Here is an 18921-nt window from a genome sequence, read left to right as displayed (position 1 = left end):
TATGTGGTGGACAATGCTACTGGACCTCACGGATCTACGCTGATCTCAGATGTCATGTCCCGGATCGGCCAGAGCTATGGCAGTTTCGAAGCTCCCCAGTGGCAGTGCCTAACTGGCACCCGAGACCGCACTGTCCTTTACGAGAAGAGTATCGAGCACACTGCTGCGGTAAGTATCCTTCTATATTCCTTTTGCTTACATTCATACTGACCTGAGGCTAATGGTGGTTTCTTCCTTTTTTCAGGCTCTTGCCTTCATTGCCCAGCTCAATTACGAGCTGAACAACGAGATCCATTCGAGCAGGACTCATGCTCAAGAGGCGAAGGACCTCCACCTTAGAGCGAATGACGATCTGAAGGCGGCGAATGCTAAGCTCGAGGCAGTGGTTAAGGAGCGTGAGGACATGGCCAAGGAGCTCGGAAAGCTGAGAGCTGAACTCGAGGAGCAAAAGAAAGATAATACCCAGCTTTGGGAGACCAATAAGAAGCTCGAAGAGGACAAGGCCGCCACCTTCGACATCATAGAGGATGCCAAAACTCGCCTTCTTGCCGAGTACAAAGAAAAGAAGGAAAAGGCGGTCGACTCAGCCATGTACCGGATGTGGGCTTATAATGAAGATCTGGACACCAGCTTCTTAGGTCCCCACGAGGCGCCGCTTCTTGAACGATGGAATGCTCGGCTCGAGAAGGAGAAGGCTGCTCCGGACACCGTTTCGGAGGGAGCTCAGGAGGATAGTCATGCTATTCATCCTGGGGGGTCCGGTGCCACCGACACTGAGAAGGCCAAGGAGACTCCTCTTCCTTGAATCTGACCTCGGGGAGATCAGTTATCGGGGCTGCGTCCCCTTATTTCTGTAATTATTTTAATATATGCCCACGGGGCTGATACAATTTCTTTTACCATTCTTTTATATGCTTTACATTTCTTGGCTCGAAATATTTTGCATATTTTTATATTGACGAACCGGTTATGTTTACTTAATTCATACAAACATAGTTTGGATTTAGGCTCGAAATTCGATGCATTCATGCATAGTCTATTCGAGTTATCCGCTTCCGACCTCGTTACTTATCAAGGTCGGATATTACTTTAACCATGAACTCAAGAGTACTTATATGGTATGTAATGTGAATGATCTAGTTATATCTTTCTTTTTTTTTTTTAGTCACTTTTCCTCATCCTCATTTTTGTTCCGAGGTTAAGAGTTTGAAACTATTTTTCTCTTAAGATATTCCAGCCTCGATCTCGACTTGTCTCGTGATAGGTTTAGGCTCCTACTTATTATCGATCAATTTTTTGGCTGGTTCCAGACCTGTTAAGTTTGCACATCTGGTTAACTCCAAACGTTTTAGGTTTTTGGTAGTTCGGTTTTGTCCGAACTATCTAAGCTCGCGTATTTGGTTATATCCAAACACTTCATATGTTTTTGATAACTCAGTTATCTAGGCTCGCGTACTTGGTTATCTCCAAATACTTTTTATCTTTTTGATAAGTCGGTTATGTCCAAACTATCTAAGCTCGCGTACTTGGTTATCTCCAAATACTTCATGTATATATATATATTTTTTTTATTTTTTAATCTGATGGTATATATACCAATGATGCCCCCTTAATGTCCTATGAGTGTGACCATAGGTTATTAAGTTAAGAGAGATTGCAAAAATAAAAAGAAATTACATATGGAACAAAATAGACATTTTTTTTGATGAAATTCAAAAAAAAAACAAACAAACAAACTAGTATAGATAGAAAGCCATGGTTACAGGCAACACTTCCTACACTATTGATAGTAAGGTCTAAGGTGTTCGCCATTCCATGCTCGCGGTATTGGGCTCCCATCCAATCTCGCAAGTTTGTACACACCAGGTCGGATGACTGACTCTATTTGGTATGGTCCTTCCCAGTTCGGCCCGAGCACTCCAGCTGCTGGATTTCGGGTTGCCGAGAATACGCGTCTTAATACCAGATCTCCCATTCCGAACTTTCGATCTCGAACCCTCTTATTGAAATATCGTGTAGTTCGTTGTTGGTAAGCAACGTTTCTCAGCTGAGCCTCTTCTCTTTTTTCATCAATCAAGTCTAGAGTTTCTTCGAGCTGAGTGTGATTGGAACTTTGATCGTAAACCTGAGTTCGAATCGTTGGGATTTCGACCTCGATGGGCAACATTGCCTCGCAGCCGTATGCTAGAGAGAACGGGGTATGCCCTGTTGAGGTCCGAGCTGTGGTTCTATACCCCCAAAGGACTTGAGGTAATTCCTTAGGCCATCGTCCCTTGGCTTCTTCCAACTTTTTCTTCAAAGAACTCTTGAGAGTTTTGTTAACGGCCTCGACCTGACCATTCGCCTGAGGGTGAGCCACAGATGAAAAACTCTTTATTATGCCATTCTTTTTGCAAAAGCTGGCGAACAAATTGCAATCGAACTGAGTTCCGTTATCAGATACGATTTTTCTCGGTACTCCGTATCGGCATACGATGTTCTTTACCACGAAATCAAGGATCTTTTTCAAAGTTATGGTTGCCAATGGTTCAGCCTCCGTCCATTTCGTGAAGTAATCAACGACGACTACAGCATACTTCACTCCGCCTTTTCCAGTTGGGAGAGAGCCTATGAGGTCGATGCCCCATACTGCGAAATGCCATGGGGATGTCAACATGGTTAGTTCGGATGGTGGAGCTCGGGGTATCGTGGCGAATCTCTGGCATTTGTCGCATTTCTTCACATACTCAAAAGAGTATGTTTTAATGGTTGGCCAGAAATATCCTTGGCGTATGATCTTCTTGGATAGGCTATGCCCCCCGGTGTGGTCTCCGCAGAACCCTTCATGAATTTCTTCAATGATCTTCTTTACTTCGGGAGGGGTTACACATCTAAGCAGCGGCATGGAATATCCTCTTCTGTATAGCTTTCCGTCCAAAATGGTGTAACGAGGAAGCTGATACATCAACTTTCGAGCCTGATTTCGATCTTTTGGAAGAATTCCATTTTCGAGATAGTCAACTATTGGACTCATCCAGGTCGGTTCTGTTTCAATCATACACACATCTTCCTCGTCTGGCTCAGTAATGCTGGGTGCTGATAGGTGTTCTACGGGTACAACATTCAGCTCTTCATTTTCGGCAGAAATGGCGAGTCGAGCTAAGGCATCTGCATTTGAGTTTTGTTATCGGGGAACCTGTTCAATTGCATAAAATTCGAAATACTCCAATGCGGATTTTGCCTTCTCCAGATAAGCTGCCATTCTTGTGCCACGAGCCTGGTACTCTCCCAAGATTTGATTAACCACAAGCTGGGAGTCGCTGTAGCAATGTATAGCTTTGGCTTTGAGCTCTTTTGCTATTCGTAGTACCGCAAGTAGAGCCTCGTACTCAGCTTCATTATTAGATGCTTTAAAGCCAAATCTTAAAGCAGAGTGAAATTTGCTCCCTACAGGAGTGATCAGGATAACTCCTGCCCCCGCTCCATTTTCATTTGACGAGCCGTCGACGTAAAGTTTCCATAGCTCGTGGGCTGTGGTTATTACCTCGTCGTCGGCTATCCCAGTACATTCCACTATAAAGTCCGCCAATGCTTGTGCCTTAATGGTCGTTCTTGGATGGTAGGTGATCTCGAACTGTCCGAGCTCAACAGCCCATTTAAGGAGTCGACCTGACGCCTCTGGTTTAGACAGGACTTGCCTAAGTGGTTGATCTGTTAGTACATGGATGGGATGTGCCTGAAAATAGGGGCGGAGCTTACGAGACGAATGAATTAGACTGAGGGCGAGTTTCTCCATCAATGGATACCTTGACTCTACCCCCAGTAATCTCTTACTGATGCAATAGACGGGTTTCTGCACCCTCTCTTCCTCTCGAATGAGCACCGCGCTTGTCGCGTGTTCTGTGGTCGAGAGGTATAGGTACAATACTTCTCCCGTTTCGGGTTTTGACAGGATGGGTGGTTCAGCGAGGTGTCTTTTGAGCTCCTGAAAGGCCAGCTCGCACTCCTCTGTCCATTCAAACTTCTTACTTCCTCTCAATAAGTTGAAGAAGGGAAGGCCATGATCCGTTGACTTCGAGATGAATCCGCTCAGGGCGGCCATCCTGCCAGTCAAGCTTTGGACATCTTTATGCTTCCGAGGTGAAGGCATATCAATCAGGGCCTTTATTTTGTCGGGATTAGCCTCGATTCCACGAGAGTTGACAATGAAACCCAGAAATTTTCCCAAAGATACCCCAAAAGTGCACTTCTGAGGATTTAGCTTCATGTTGTATTTTCTGAGCACGCCAAAGCACTCTTCGAGGTCATCAAAATGGTTCTTGTTAAGTTGAGACTTTACAAGCATGTCATCAACATAAACTTCCATGTTGTTCCCTATTTGCTCTGAAAACATCATGTTTACGAGTCGCTGATATGTAGCTCCAGCGTTCTTGAGCCCAAACAACATAACATTATAACAGTATAGCCCTTTATCTGTGATGAAGCTCGTATGTTCTTGGTCGGGGGCATGCATGGGAATCTGGTTGTATCCAGAATATGCATCCATGGATGACATCAAGCCATGCCCCGCCGTGGCATCCACGAGCTGATCAATTCTTGGCAGCGGAAAACAGTCTTTTGGACAAGCTTTGTTGAGATCCGAGTAGTCAATACAGGTTCTCCATGTCCCATTGGGCTTTGGGACCAACACTGGATTGGCTACCCAGTCAGGGTAAAAGGCATCCCTAATGAAATGGTTTGCTTTTAACCTGTCAACTTCCTCCTTTAATGCTTTCTTTCTGTCCTCGTCCAGCTGTCTTCGCTTTTGTTGCTTCGGGGGAAAGCTTTTGTCTATGTTTAATGCGTGGCTCGCAACATTCGGGCTTATCCCCACCATGTCTGAGTGTGACCATGCGAAGACATCCTGGTTTTTCTTCAGAAAGCAAATTAATTGCTATTTTGCCTCGTCTCGGAGGTGTTTTCCGACCTTCACCTTCTTCGAGGGATCAACTTCCTCGAGCTCCTCTAAAGGTTCGAGGTCAACTTTCTCCTCAATCCTCGGGTCGATCTCTTCGTCAATTTCTAAGACTGTTCCATCTTTATTTTGTATGATAGCGAGTGTTTGAGCGCTCGTTTGTTTCTTTCCCCTCAAAGAAATGCTATAACATTCCCTTCCTGCCAATTGATCTCCTTTTAATGTCCCGACCCCGCTTGGAGTTGGGAACTTAAGGGCCAGATGCCTCACAGATGAAACTGCCCCCAGCCCGACCAGGGCGGGTCTCCCGAGCAGTACATTGTAGGCAGATGGTAACTCTACTACCACGAACTCCATTATCTTGGTCACCGAGACCGGATAGTCTCCCAAGGTCACAGGGAGTTCAATGGATCCCATACAGGCAGTTCCTTCTCCTGAAAAGCCGTACAAAGTAGTTGCACACGCCTTCAGGTCGCGAAGGGAGAGCCCCATTTTCTCGAGGGTCGCTTTATAAAGAATGTTGACCGAGCTCCCATTATCTATGAGAACTCGGCGGACTCTTTTGTTGGCAAGCTGAAGAGTAATAACCAATGGATCATGATGAGGGAACTGAACATGGGAAGCGTCCTCCTCAGTGAAGGTTATCGGTTATGTTTCAATCCTTTGGATTTTCGGTGCCCTAGGTTCGGGTTCATAAGGAGATCCGTCCCCTGTCTTCAGCTCGTTTACATATCTCTTTTGATCATTTCTGCCCCCTCCTGCGAGATGAGGCCCTCCCGAGATGGTTATCACGTCCTCTCCATCTATCGGTGGGGGCCTGTCTTCTTCCCGAGGTTGGGAGTTATTATTTTGTGCCGTCGAAGGTACGGCTACTCTCTGGCTCGTAGTAGTCTGTCCAGTACTCTGGTTTTTGACATACTGCCGGAAGTAACCTCTCGAGATCAACCCTTCGATCTCGTCCTTCAGCTGTCGACATTCATCAGTTGTGTGTCCGGTGTCTCTGTGGAACCGGCAATACTTACTGGAATCCCTCTTAGATTTTTGATTTCTCATTGGGTCCGGACGCCTGAAGGGAACCTGGTTTTCATTAGCCAGGTATATGTTTTCCCGAGACTCGTTGAGCTCGGTGTGTACTTTATACACGGAGAAATACCTCTCTCCTTTCTTTTTCTTTCCTCCCTCAACCTCGGGGTTATTTCCCTCGCTCTTTTTCCTCTTTGAGGGATCTTCCGAGGTAGGCTGCGGAGCTGCTGGGTCAGCCGAGGTTGAGGCGGAGTTAATATTTATCGTTGTAGTTTCGGTCTGCGAGGTCGCCTTGAGCGTTGACCTCGCCTCCTCTACATTGACAAACCTTTGCGCTCGTCTGTTAAACTCGGTTATTGACCTCACCGGTTTCCCTTGCATGTCATCCCAAAGGGCACTTCCGGGTAAAACACCAGCTCGGATAGCCATAAGGTGCCCACTGTCATCCACATCTCGAGCTCGGGCGACCTCCAGATTAAATCTCGTCAGGTAGCTTTTCAGTGTTTCGCCTGGCTGTTGTCGGACGTTGGTCAGAGTGGATGCCTCTGGTCTGACTCCCACCATAGCTCGGAACTGCTTCTTGAAGTCTTTAGACAACTGTTCCCATGAAGTTATTGAGTGTTTCTTGTACTTTTCGAACCAACTTTTGGCAGGTCCTGCCAATGATGTTGGAAACAACATGCATCTGAGCTCGTAACCCACGTTACTGGCTCTCATAATAGTGTTGAATGTACTCAGGTGACTACATGGGTCGGTTTTTCCTTCAAACGCTGGGACGTGAGGAATCCGGAATCCTTGAGGAAATTGGGTGTTGGAAATATGTGGAGCAAACGGCTCGAGCTCCTCATCAGAGTCCTCATATCGACCATTTCCTCGTTCATTCTTTAAAAGCCTAAAGGCTTTTTCGAGCTGATCGATCCTTGCTTAGACTAGGTCAGTAGGAGGTGTTGTCTGAAATTGACTGTCATTGATCGTGATTCCAGGCTCGCGTCTCCGTGAGGGATCTCTACGCTTATTCAAGCGATCCTTCAGGTCCGGATTTGTCTGATCTTCCTTCCCCCTACTATGATTTAGATGACTTCGCAGGTCATGACGATTCTTGCGACTTCCAGTATTTTTACGACCTCGGTCGTGATTACTGACGGACCTGGGCTCTCCGGACTCGTCATTGGTGAAACTCATTGATCGGTCATTTCGTGATGTATTCTTCCCATGTCGCCTCGTCTCCGCAGTGCGAGACCGAGACGTCTGACTTTTCTCAGAGGGTGCGCCTCTCCGTTCCTGGAATGTCTCCCTATTTCCTTGTCTTTCCCTCGTACTCCCTTGATCCTGATCTCGAACAGGTTGAGCGTTTCTGCGGGGAGGTGAAGGATATCTTATGGGAGACGGAGGGAACCGTATAGGCGACGGTGGCTGTCGCCCTTGCCTCGGCCTAGAGGGTCCAGAATTTGCCCGAGATGGGTCAGTCGCGTTTGGTGCACTACCAGGAACCTGAGTCCGAGCCTCGGCAGGAGTTCGGTTATTCTCAGTTCCTGCAGGCACTTCCACAGGTGGATTAGGCGGGACCCGAGCTCGGGTACTCCTCTGGGGCCTAGGAGGAGCAGATGGCTCTGCTGGCGCCGAAGGTTGAGTCGGCCTCCTTGTGGCAGCATCCTTTCGTGGCCGCCCACGGGGCCTCTGGGGAGGAACATGCACGTCCCTTGGAGGAGGGATTTGGTTTTCGCGCGGAGGCGGGGGCTGAGCCACCTGCACCTCTGCGGCTATCCTAGTCAGCTCCTCATTCCGTTTATTGGCCTCTGCCAACAGCTGTTTCAACTGCCGGTTTTCCAGTTCTACAATAGGAACGTAACGCTCTAGATTGTAGTACATGTCCTCATCCCTTGGTGGAGGCGGTGGTCCCCGAGAATCAGAAGACCCACTTCTCTCCTCAGCATCCGGGTTCTCCATTGGTTGTTTTCCAGGACGCCTTGGGTAACTTTCATCAGGCGTGTTCTGATTGTTCGTGGCCATGAATCTCTCAGGGATGAATGCTTAAGTCTCTCAATGAAAGCACCAAACTGTTGACGCCGTTTTTCGTCAAACAGTGAAAGAAGAGCACAAAAACAATAATAGATAATGGCCAAATACAATAAAACAAATCAAACACACGATTTTTACGTGGTTCAGCAGTTAAATCTGCCTAGTCCACGAGTCTCTGTTATTAAACTCAAGATTATCTCTGAAAATTCTTAAGCATGAATTCTTCAGAGTTTTCTCTCAAGGATCAGAATTTTCGGTCCTTTACAATGGCGCATGACTTCTCTATTTATAGAGAAGGATGCAGAATACTATCCCACATATTTTGGGTAGTTACTCTTATTGTGAATAAAATAAATGGCCTTAAATGCCTATAATCAAATATAAAAGGAAACGTCCCTGAAGACCAGGAAACACATAACTGATCAAATAATATCCCACGATTCTAGGGGATTTACATTAATAAATGAGGATTACATCTCATATTTATAATACTTGTAGATATTCAATGTGGTTACTGCGTATCTCTAAGGCTTTAGTCTCCCAGGTTTCCTGTCACCTTACGAGCTGGAGACATCTTCCGAGGTCACCCAATCTGTTCGAGATCGTATGCGCGTCGAGCTCGGGAACCCTGATCCGAAGTTGTCTCCGAAGATGGATGTGATTCCGGGGCTATCTTTCGAGATCATGAACTCTTCGAGGTCACCATACTCGAGATCGTCCATATCCTGCAAGCTCGGCATATGATCCTGGAGCTTGCTTCCAACCTTATGAGTCCACTTATTTGCAAATCCAACTTTCGAGGTCATAATTAACATGGCTCGAAATCTGGGTATAACAATAATAACTATCTCGGTGAAGTTAAAAAAAAAAAGCAAATCGTGAGAATTTTTTGAAAAAGAATTGAATCACTTTTCGTTTTCTTTTAGTATAATATATATATAGAACTACTACAACTCATTCATTTTTTGAACATTGGTGTATCTTTTTTTATTTTTGGTACCTGGATAGATATAATTAAAAAAAATTATATGACGGTGTACATTATAAGTATTTAGAATATCCTACAAATTTTCAAGAAATTATGAATAGTTAACAAAGCCGAAAACAGACAATTCAGACCATGTTTTTGGTACCATAATTTACTCGGAATTTCTTAAAAATTTGTAAGATGTTCTAGATAGCTATAATGTACACTTTCATATAAAAATTTGGGATTATATCTATCCAGATGCCGAAAATAGAAAAATAATGCACCGGTGTTGTAAAAAAATAAGATGCGTTGTAGTCGCTCCCTATATATATTTATCATTTGTCTAATATTAATAAATGTAATAATTCAAGAAAAAATTAATAATTTCCACGATTTGCTTTTTTTAATAAATATATATTTTTTATTTTCATATATATATATGGAAATTATTTTATTTGTTATAAAAACTAATAAATAAAATATTACTTTAAATAATTTCAATTAATTTATTTTTGTCTATTTCTTAAAAATCTAATAAAAAATTAATTGAATGATCTTTCTATAAGTAATGATATGTGCACCTAAACATTATACAGAATGTATGTAGCACTTTGTTAATGTATAGATTTAGTTCAGTTTAACTAACTATTAGTTGGGGTTGTTATATTAGTTTAGTTTGCTTTATTTCAATGTTGTTTTCCCGCCTTTACATTTTGTGTACATTCTCTATTCTATAAATAACATAACCTCGATTATTCACTCATTATTGTTGATTTTCCATTTTACCAATTTCATTAACTTGGTATCCGAGCCAAAACCCTCCACTTCTGCAAATACTTTCCTCTCACTTTCTTGATCGCCATGGCCACCAACGAAGGTTCTCAAGCCTCTTCTACAACATCTCCAGTCACTCCTCCTCCACCTGCCTCCACTACTGGTTTCTCTGTTAGGAACGATTAGATTGCCTCAATGGAAATAGGTAAGAATATTACAATTCTAGGCAATATAATACAAATAAATATAGATTTATTAAATAAGGTCACAACTCTATAACATAAATTACAAATAAACAAAAGAAGAAGAAGAATAGAAGAAGAATGGAATAGTGAAAATTACAACTCTAAGCAAAAGATTACAAGTAAAGTAAAAATGTTTGAAACAAAAGAAAAGAAGATTACAACTCTAAACAAAATTACAAGTAAATAGAACAAGACAAATAAGAAGAAAAGCAATAGAAGAAATTGTAAGAACAAAACAAAGAAAACTCTCACTTACACAACCTAAGTGAAGAGTATTGTGGATCACCAACTTGAACAAGGTTTAAAACATTTGTCTAAAAGCTTATTTTTCCCTAACTCAAGCACTAAGGGATCTCTCTCAAATATTGGAAAAGCTTTATGGAATTATCAAGCATCAAGGCGTTTTCAGCTAAATACTTTAATGGATAGAAATGTTATGTCTTTCACGTGAGTTATAGGCTCCTATTTATAGAGTTTAGAGACACCCTTTGAATTTCAAATTCCACCAATCCCATGGTTGTTACCAATGTTTAATTTGATTAATATGGAATTAAAAATTAGATTTAGTAGTTATTTGAGTTTTTTGAGCCGTTTAACAAAGATTGAAAAAACTGAAAAATTGGTCAGATTTACACCTATAGCTGCGGCCAGGGACATCAGTGGCCGCGACTACTGCTCTCTGTCCCACAAGCTGCGGTCACTAACCAATTTCAACACTTGAAAATGTGTTATTTTCCAAACGGTTCCAAACCCTCCCAAATGATTTTCTAATCCCCAAAACATATTATTGAAGTTAAAATCATATTTCTAACAGCCATTTCACATATAACTTTATGAAATTCATCTCAATATTTTGTAACACCAAATTTACACAATAAAGGGTAATATTTGGAAGCTACAAATTTGTAACACCAAATATGTTACATATTTGGATAAATTTCATATATCTAAATATTATAACTCTATGTCATATATTACAATAGGAGACATCTAAAACAATATATTATAATATAATATAACATTCTCTAGTCTCTCAGCTCCGCAATAATAGTTCATTGCTCTCTCTCAGGCCCTCAACCATGGCCTTCCTGTGAAGCTTGATCGTTCTAACTAACTTACTCTCCTCTAGCATGCTCAGATGGAGAACGTTATTCTTGCAAATGACATTGACAATTTCCTCAACGACACAACTGAAGCTCCTCCTCAAACTCTCCCAATTGTGACTGGTCTCAACCCGGACTTCATTCAACGGCGCAGGAAGGATAAACTCATCCAATCCTGGATCTATTCTTCCTTTTCTCAAGAGATTATGGTCCAAATCGTTGGGCAAACAACAAGTGTTGCTGCCTGGTCCGCCCTTCAACGGATCTACTCTTCTTCCTCTCATGCTCGCATAATGAAACTCCGATTACAACTCCAGACCCTCAAGAAAGGATCTTTATCCATGATGGACTACATCCTCAAAGTCAAGAACCTCACCGATCAATTAGCTGCCATTTCTGGGAAGGTTTCTGATCGTGATCAAGTCTAATACCTTCTTGCTGGTCTCAATTCCGAATACAATTCATTTATGGTATCGGTTACATCCAAGACCAAACCCATTGCCTTCGAACAGGTCTCTAGTCTTCTTCTTGCTCATGAATCAAGATTGGAGCAGCAAAACTTTGCAACAAATGTGGTATTTTGCCAACCTCATTTTTCAAGAACTCACCCATTAAGCAAGCATTTCAGTCCAACTACTCCTCTGGTCGAGGTTCTTCGCAAGTCCGTCTCAACTCAAATGCTTCACGCCTCATATGCCAACTTTGCCTCAGGCCTGGTCACAATGCTTACCACTATTATCGTGGCTTTGATCTAAATGTACCTGCACCACCTGCTTCTAACTCGGCATCCTCTTCAAATGTCTCAGCACTGTTAGCCAACTCCAACACAGTCACAGATGAGTGCATCTCACCATCTTACACCTAATGCCTCTCAACTTGACTCCTCATCCACTTACTCTGGTTCTGGCAGTGTTACCATAGGTAATGTTCATCAACTCCCTATTACATCTATTGGTAATTCTTCTTTTACAACTAATCAACATTCCTTTCAGCTCAAAAATGTCTACCATGTTCCCAATATTACTACTAATCTTTTATATGTATCAAAATTCTGCCTTGATAACCATGTATTTATTGAATTTCATTCTAACTCTTTCTTTGTTAAGGACATTCACTCGAAGAAAGTTCTTCATCAAGGCTTGCTTGATCGCGGCTTATACACACTACAAACTATCTCATCTCTTCCCAACAGATTGCCTTCATCAAAGTCTGTCTTTCACTCCACCATATTGCCTACTGCTTATCATTCTACACTTCAATTTCATCATGTTCCTCAAAAACCAGCTGCTATTTGGCATGATATTTTTCACAAATCGTGAGAATTTTCTCAAGGATCAATAAGATTAACTAGATAACTTTTAGTTATTTGATCCCACAAGTGTAGGTTGATTTGTGACGAAACTGGGTAAATGTATTGTGTTTCAAATGTGTTCTTGAAGCTTTGGTGCTTTGAATTTGAATTTCTAATTTTGTAGTGGCCTTGTTCAAAGAGGGACCATTTATTGGAGGACTTTCTCAATTCTTGAGATTGCCTCAGGCACAACAAATGTGCTACTTTATTTTTTAAAATCCGTCATCAAAAATCCACTTTTCTTTTTTCATTTTATTCATGCATCAATTTCTCTATTGTTTTTTTCCATATCATTTAAATATTCTATTTTTAATTTATTTTATTCATTTTTAAAAATAAAATATTTAAATATAATAATATCACGCATATATAAAAATTTTGAAAAAGAAAATTAATAAAATATTTATAGCTCAACAGTTATTTCCAACTATTTATTGAGGTAAAAAAAGAAAGTAAAATATCTCATTTTAGAGAATAAGGTATTTTATCTCATTTTAAAGGTAGCGCTCAATTCTATCGTGAGCTGGAGCTTAGGTGTTGATCACCCAATGTTGATTGTTCATTCATTGAGATATTTTCACAATAATACAATAATGCAGATATAGTACTGTACTTGGGGGGCACTTGGATAACATAGAATGTCTATATATTATTCGGGGGCACTTGCTCTACAACAAAATCTCTACAGTTGAACTACGATTTACATAAAACTGACCCCAGAGAAAATAGGAAAAAACAAATTGCTAATTGCATCTTAAGACTAAAGACTAACAAATGTTAGACGTACCACTAAAAACAGAGTAAGATATATACCAGTTCCTTTACTTGATTTTGACGCCAAGCTCAAATTAGGTCACTCGGCCATCACAAAACACCACTGACTCAACATCATTTTTGTAATAGAATCAACCTAGAGAATAGATAGAGTGAGGGGTGTATATTTATATATATATATATATATATCACATTCTGCTTCCCTGGACTTATTGGTAGAGCAAAGGCCACACTCAAGACTCACTCCACTATGGTAGTGTACTTCCAAGTTCCAACATCTAAGATCTCTGCAATTCAATGCTCTGTCTGGAAGAATAACCATACACCACCTATATATACACTCGTCTGCGATAGCTCTCTGCATGTCTCGCTAGAAGCGCCATCAGAATGAACAAGAAAGAACTTTAGCCCCCTTTTGGTAACATTAACCAAGTACTACTTTTCTTTACTTTTCCCCCTTTTGGTAACAAATATAATATTCTTGTTTCTCAATTCAGTCATGAATACAAAAAGGCACTAGTACCTAATCAATTTCTCCCTCCTCTATATCATTTAGAGACCTAGGAGCACAAGGTGCCTCAACTTCCTCTTCCTCTTCATGATCCTCCTTCATGAACAAGCCAAGTTGTTCCAAGGCATTAGAGCTCCCAAACTTGAACCCCCCTAAGCCATCATGTGAGTGATCTGGGCTAGTTTCGTCTACAGAGCTAGGTATCGGCTCTGCAGGGGCAGCCCTAAGCATTTCCAAATCTTCTAGAAACCGGGAATTCTCATTAATTTCAACAGTCTTTTCGATCTGCACAAACACCATGTGTTCCAATAAAGATCCAAAAAAGATCACAGACTGAGCAACATGTAGTGTGCAGTTATTTACCTGTAGTAATGCCTGTCGTGCTGCTTCTCTCTCAAGTTCCCTCTTCCGTTTAGCCTCAGCAGCAGCTTCTGCTTCTGCTCTTCTTCGAGCTTCTTCAGCAGCCTTTGCTTCAGCTTGTAACCGTGCTTTTTCTGGTGATACATTGGCAAAGTTCAAAATAACAACATAAGTCACTGTAAATTTGTTATAATTGGGAAACATGTATTCATCTCACTTTCCTTGCACAAAAGCAAACATAAGAGAATGAAATTTTATTGCAACCTTTTCTCTGTTGCTGTTCAAGTTCCTCCCTCTCCCGCCGCAATTTCTCAGGATCCCTGTCGCCCTGATCCCAGCCAAATAAAAATTGCACAGAAATCACATACTGAGTGGAAAGTGACTCAATAATAGACAGGTCGAAATAAAATTAGTGTTAATTGGAAACCTACCTCATTAAGAGTTTTTTCACGAGCTCTTAAAATGGTATCAGCAAAACGATTTTTCAATAGTGCAGCCCTGTACTGCTTCTCAGGGGATACGTGCCTCCCACTTGGTGCACTGTCCGCTAAATTTTTATATTTATTTCAAGGACAGATCAGTGACATGATGCCCCAAAACCAAAAGTAGAACAGTTTTCTAACTCTTGTGCTTACCATCTTGGCGGCTCTCTGATTCAACAGAATCTGGCTTATGCTCAAGAGGTTGTTCAACTTGGTCCAAGCAACTATCAGACTCTGTACAACCACCAAGGAATTAGCAAATTTTAGAAATATGTAATATAAAACCTCGGACAAACTTATTTTTAAGGCAATCGAGAGTACATAAACATTTGGAGACAGCCAAACTGTTCTTAAAATCAACGACCTTAGCAACAAATTAAAAATTAAAGATCAAGGCAATAATAATAAAGTCAAAAAAACCATTTTGGTGAATAAATAGTTGAATTGCAGAGAACTTTGAACATAATATCGTAGCAACAGCAACAATAAATAAATAAATTTAATGATATACCAGTAAGTAATAACCCTTCTATCAAATTTTAACCTCCAATTTTACATAATTTTGTACAATGGAAACTCTAAGGATCAGAATAATTCTAGATGTACAAAACTATTAATAGAATGCGATCCTAATGAAAAACGCTTACGATTTATTTCATGTAAATCACTAACAGTTGCCATTTTGTCTAATTCAGCTCCAGAGTCCAATGTTTCTGGCACCTGAAGGACAAAACCAACCATTTACTATCACCCCAGAACTCATTGATTAGGAAAAGAAAAGAACATGTATTAAAAGAAACCACTGCTTATGTCAGAAGTAAATATATAAATAAAATAAAATAAATTATATATAAATAAATTTTATATATATAAAATAAAATAAATATATAAATAAATTTGTATGACCTTATAAATATATAAATAAATAAAATAACAAGATACCTTTGAGGCATTAACCAAAGTTGAGGCTTTTGCACCATCACACTCACTCTCTGAAGGACAGCTGGATTCTGAATCTGTGGATCATACACAAGATACAGTGACTAAGTTTTCTCTATGTTTTGATTAAGTTGAAGGCTCTTTTTTATCCTCTCCCAAATCCCAATATGCACCTTAAATTATATATTTTACACTCTTAACAAAACAAGAATTCAGATCACATTGGAAGTTCAGGTATCGTATAGGAGATCCAAGAAGTAAAAAAAAAAAAACCACAAAAAATAAATAATGAAATTAACACAACAAGCTAAATTTACCACTGGAGCTGCCTGAACTGATACATTTACTGATCCCATGGCCTGTATCCTTCTCTATTTCCAAAGGACAGCTGGAGACAGGGGGGTCATTTCTACCGATGTCAACATCCTCATCAGCTGGCTCGTTTCCTAAATGTGTGTAGAACATAGGAAAAACAAGTTACAAAATCATGTCAATTTAATAAAACAAGCAAGAACAATGCACAGCAATGTGAAAAACATCCAAACAGAGTTAAAACGAGAAATATACAACCAAACAACAGAACATCACCTTTGTAATGATGCATGGATGAATTGCTCAAACTTGAGTCGTGCAAAAGCTACAAAAGATAGCATAAAAACGATAAGTTTGCCTAGAGCATTTCATAGAAGGATAAGTTTGCTTCGCGCATTTTCTAGTTAATACCTCTATTTCACAAGGTTCAGCTTGTGATTGAGCTTTCTGCTTCTCCCCCAAGTAATCATCAACAAGCTTACGCAGTGTAAACAAGGTATCATCACTGAGATCATCTATATCAATCTCAATCTCATCCTCTTCAGAGTCCTTGCTATGTGAACTATTTTCTCTCAAGAAATCTATCATATGTACAGGCATCTCATTCTCACCCAGCAAAGATTCTAATTCCTTGCCTAGCCTATGTTTCTCGTCCTCATTCATTACTCTTTTCGCTGGCTCTGGTCTTACCTCGGGTTGTGTAGGAATAACTTTCCTCTTTTTTGAAGGGGGGGTTGGCTCAGCTACTTCCAAGTCCACACCAGAACCTAATTTTTCAGGTAGTGGTTCAGAATGAACTTTTGGCAGCTTTTTCTCAATAGCCTTCCACCGCACTTCAAAAAATTTATTAAGGGTATCAGCCATAGCATGGACATCATTTCCTGGAGGATTGTAGGTCATGGCGTTTGTGAAAGTAAGTCTCACATCAGCATAAAACTCCATGGGATTTGAGTACGATCCAGAAGCTATCTTGCTCTTTACCGTTCCCAAATCCATTGGATGCTTGATAACAGTAAAATAATCCGGAATATTCAACTTCACTACATCAACCGGGACATTAAATACCCATCCAAACTGATGAGTCATCAAACGTTTTAACAATGCCTCGCATTGTTTCAACAACATCACAATTGTAGAGCTTGAAGCTGAAGTCCGATTTGTTGATTCAAACTTTCCAGAAGAACTCCGATTCATTTCAGCTTTCTTACCTCCAGCATTCGAATTTTTAACCTGGCCAGGAGTTACCATTGAGGATTTCTTGGACTTTCCAATGTTTGGCACATTCTGTCCACTGCTACAGCTAAGAATGCCGCTGGAAGAAGACCTTGCAAGACCATTAGCCTTCTGCAATTCAATTTTCTTCAGAATCACTCGAGTCTGTCCGAGACTCTTTCTCAATCTATGCAACAGATTCTTTCTCTCAGATCGTGACAAATTTGACAAGGTAACAACTTGCTTAGGAACAAAGAAGTCGGCACTCTTGTTAGAATTCAAACTTATACACTTCCTCGTCAAGGCGCTTGAAGCCTCAGAGGCAGCGATTTCCATGTCTATTCGTCCTGAGCTACCCGAACCCTCAGACTCACCAGCTGTTTGAATGGCATTGCCGTAATAGCTTCCCGGGTACCTATTTGCCTTGGTTACAGTCATATCCAAAATCATAGCAAACCACTAATTTGATCCTTTCCAATTGATATGGAGTTTGTATGGTGTATAACGATATAATCACCACCAATAGAGTTCGAATGTCTGCATGTGTATCAATCATGGAGCTAACATTACCATATCTGATTATCCCAACCAATACTCCCCAACTCAACACTTATAACCGCAAAGGGCTTGACTAATTTTTGAGGATGAAAGATCTAGGTTAAAAATTTATGGACAGTGAGAAAAAACACACACACAAAGTTTTGGCCATTAATTACATCAATTATATTGAAAAATATGGAATTTTTTTCGCAAAAATGTTGATGTCATGATATGCTTGGGTCCAATTTCTTCAAATAATGAAAACTGAGAATACCACTCGGTGTGAGTAATCTAAAATACTAAAAACACTTAAATTTCTTTAATTTCAAAATGTTGCCGGTAAAACTAAAAGTAATCGGCAAGAAATTTTATTGCGGGGAAAACCCAATTAATTTTGAAATTGAACTGAAAAAAAGGTTTAGACTTGAAGCTGCGTTGAAAACAAAATTGAAAGCTTTCCGCAGAAAAAAAAAATGAAAATCAAAGAATAAAGAAAAACCCTAAACCATAAATTACCGGTGGGTGGGACTATAAGGTGAACTTCCCAAACCGAATTGAAACCTTCGTTCCGGGAGCATCACAAGAACCGGCGATCAAGAAGAGATTTCAGATCCCAGCTAAAACGAAAGAAACCAATAACAGAGCGAGCCCTAGCCTTTTAGATCGCGAAAAATTGGTTTATGCCGGTGTTGGTATTATTAAATTTCACTTATCATATTAACACGTGCGACTCATGTGCCTTTTCTTAGATTTTTTTTTACAACATTTTATAAGATTTTTAGTTAAGATAAATAGGAAAATACCATTTTAGCCACTCTATTTTTATAATTATCCAATTAGACTTTCTGTTTTGAAAAGTGTATTTGTAAATCACGTGTTTTGCAAAATAAATTAAAATAATTTTCTTTACTTAATTTTGGTCAAAATCCTTAAATATGACTAAAATACTTTTGGAAATTATATTATCTTAAATTAAATTATATTATTTTTTAAAAATTGCTACAAAAAAAAAGTATTTTAAAAAAAATAAATTTTAATATAGAAACAAAATTTAAAATATATTTCTCTCTACTTCTCACATTCCCTCTTCCTAGATTGAACTTGTTGACTCCAATTTCTGTCAACTAATAAACAAAAGAAAAACTTGTAGAAAATTGTAAAGAAAAACAAAAAAGGGTTTTCACATGATTCATTCGTTAATGTGGCCTAGTCTACGAGTCACTTGTATTACTTAAGGCTTGCAAGAATTACAAGTCTCTTAGGTTTTACAACTTGGGAAGAGGATAGTCGCGCGCCAAGGTAACAATGGTAGATCGAAAATAGGGTTTCAGATCCTTACAAATACACGACATTTAGTACAGAGAATTAAGTAA

The 18921-nt window shown here is 40.2% G+C and overlaps 1 protein-coding gene across 1 annotated transcript; it reads right to left on the bottom strand.

The window, feature by feature from the left end:
* Positions 1 to 13047: 13047 nt before the first annotated feature.
* LOC133819747 (transcription factor GTE8-like) lies at positions 13048 to 18226 on the bottom strand. Its single transcript, XM_062253074.1, has 11 exons — positions 18065 to 18226; positions 16208 to 17545; positions 16073 to 16121; positions 15802 to 15930; positions 15488 to 15561; positions 15193 to 15265; positions 14699 to 14779; positions 14495 to 14610; positions 14328 to 14391; positions 14067 to 14197; positions 13048 to 13988 (listed from the first exon to the last, which is right to left on the bottom strand). Exons 2-11 carry the CDS (start codon positions 17456 to 17458, stop codon positions 13716 to 13718), a joined length of 2241 nt encoding a protein of 746 aa, XP_062109058.1. The 5' UTR covers positions 17459 to 17545; positions 18065 to 18226; the 3' UTR covers positions 13048 to 13715.
* Positions 18227 to 18921: the final 695 nt, after the last annotated feature.

The sequence above is a fragment of the Humulus lupulus genome, chromosome 2 (genome assembly GCF_963169125.1).
Source record: "Humulus lupulus chromosome 2, drHumLupu1.1, whole genome shotgun sequence".
Taxonomy (NCBI): Eukaryota; Viridiplantae; Streptophyta; class Magnoliopsida; order Rosales; family Cannabaceae; genus Humulus; species Humulus lupulus.
Note: the sequence above shows the minus strand (reverse complement) of the source record. Positions and strands in the feature narration are given on the sequence as shown.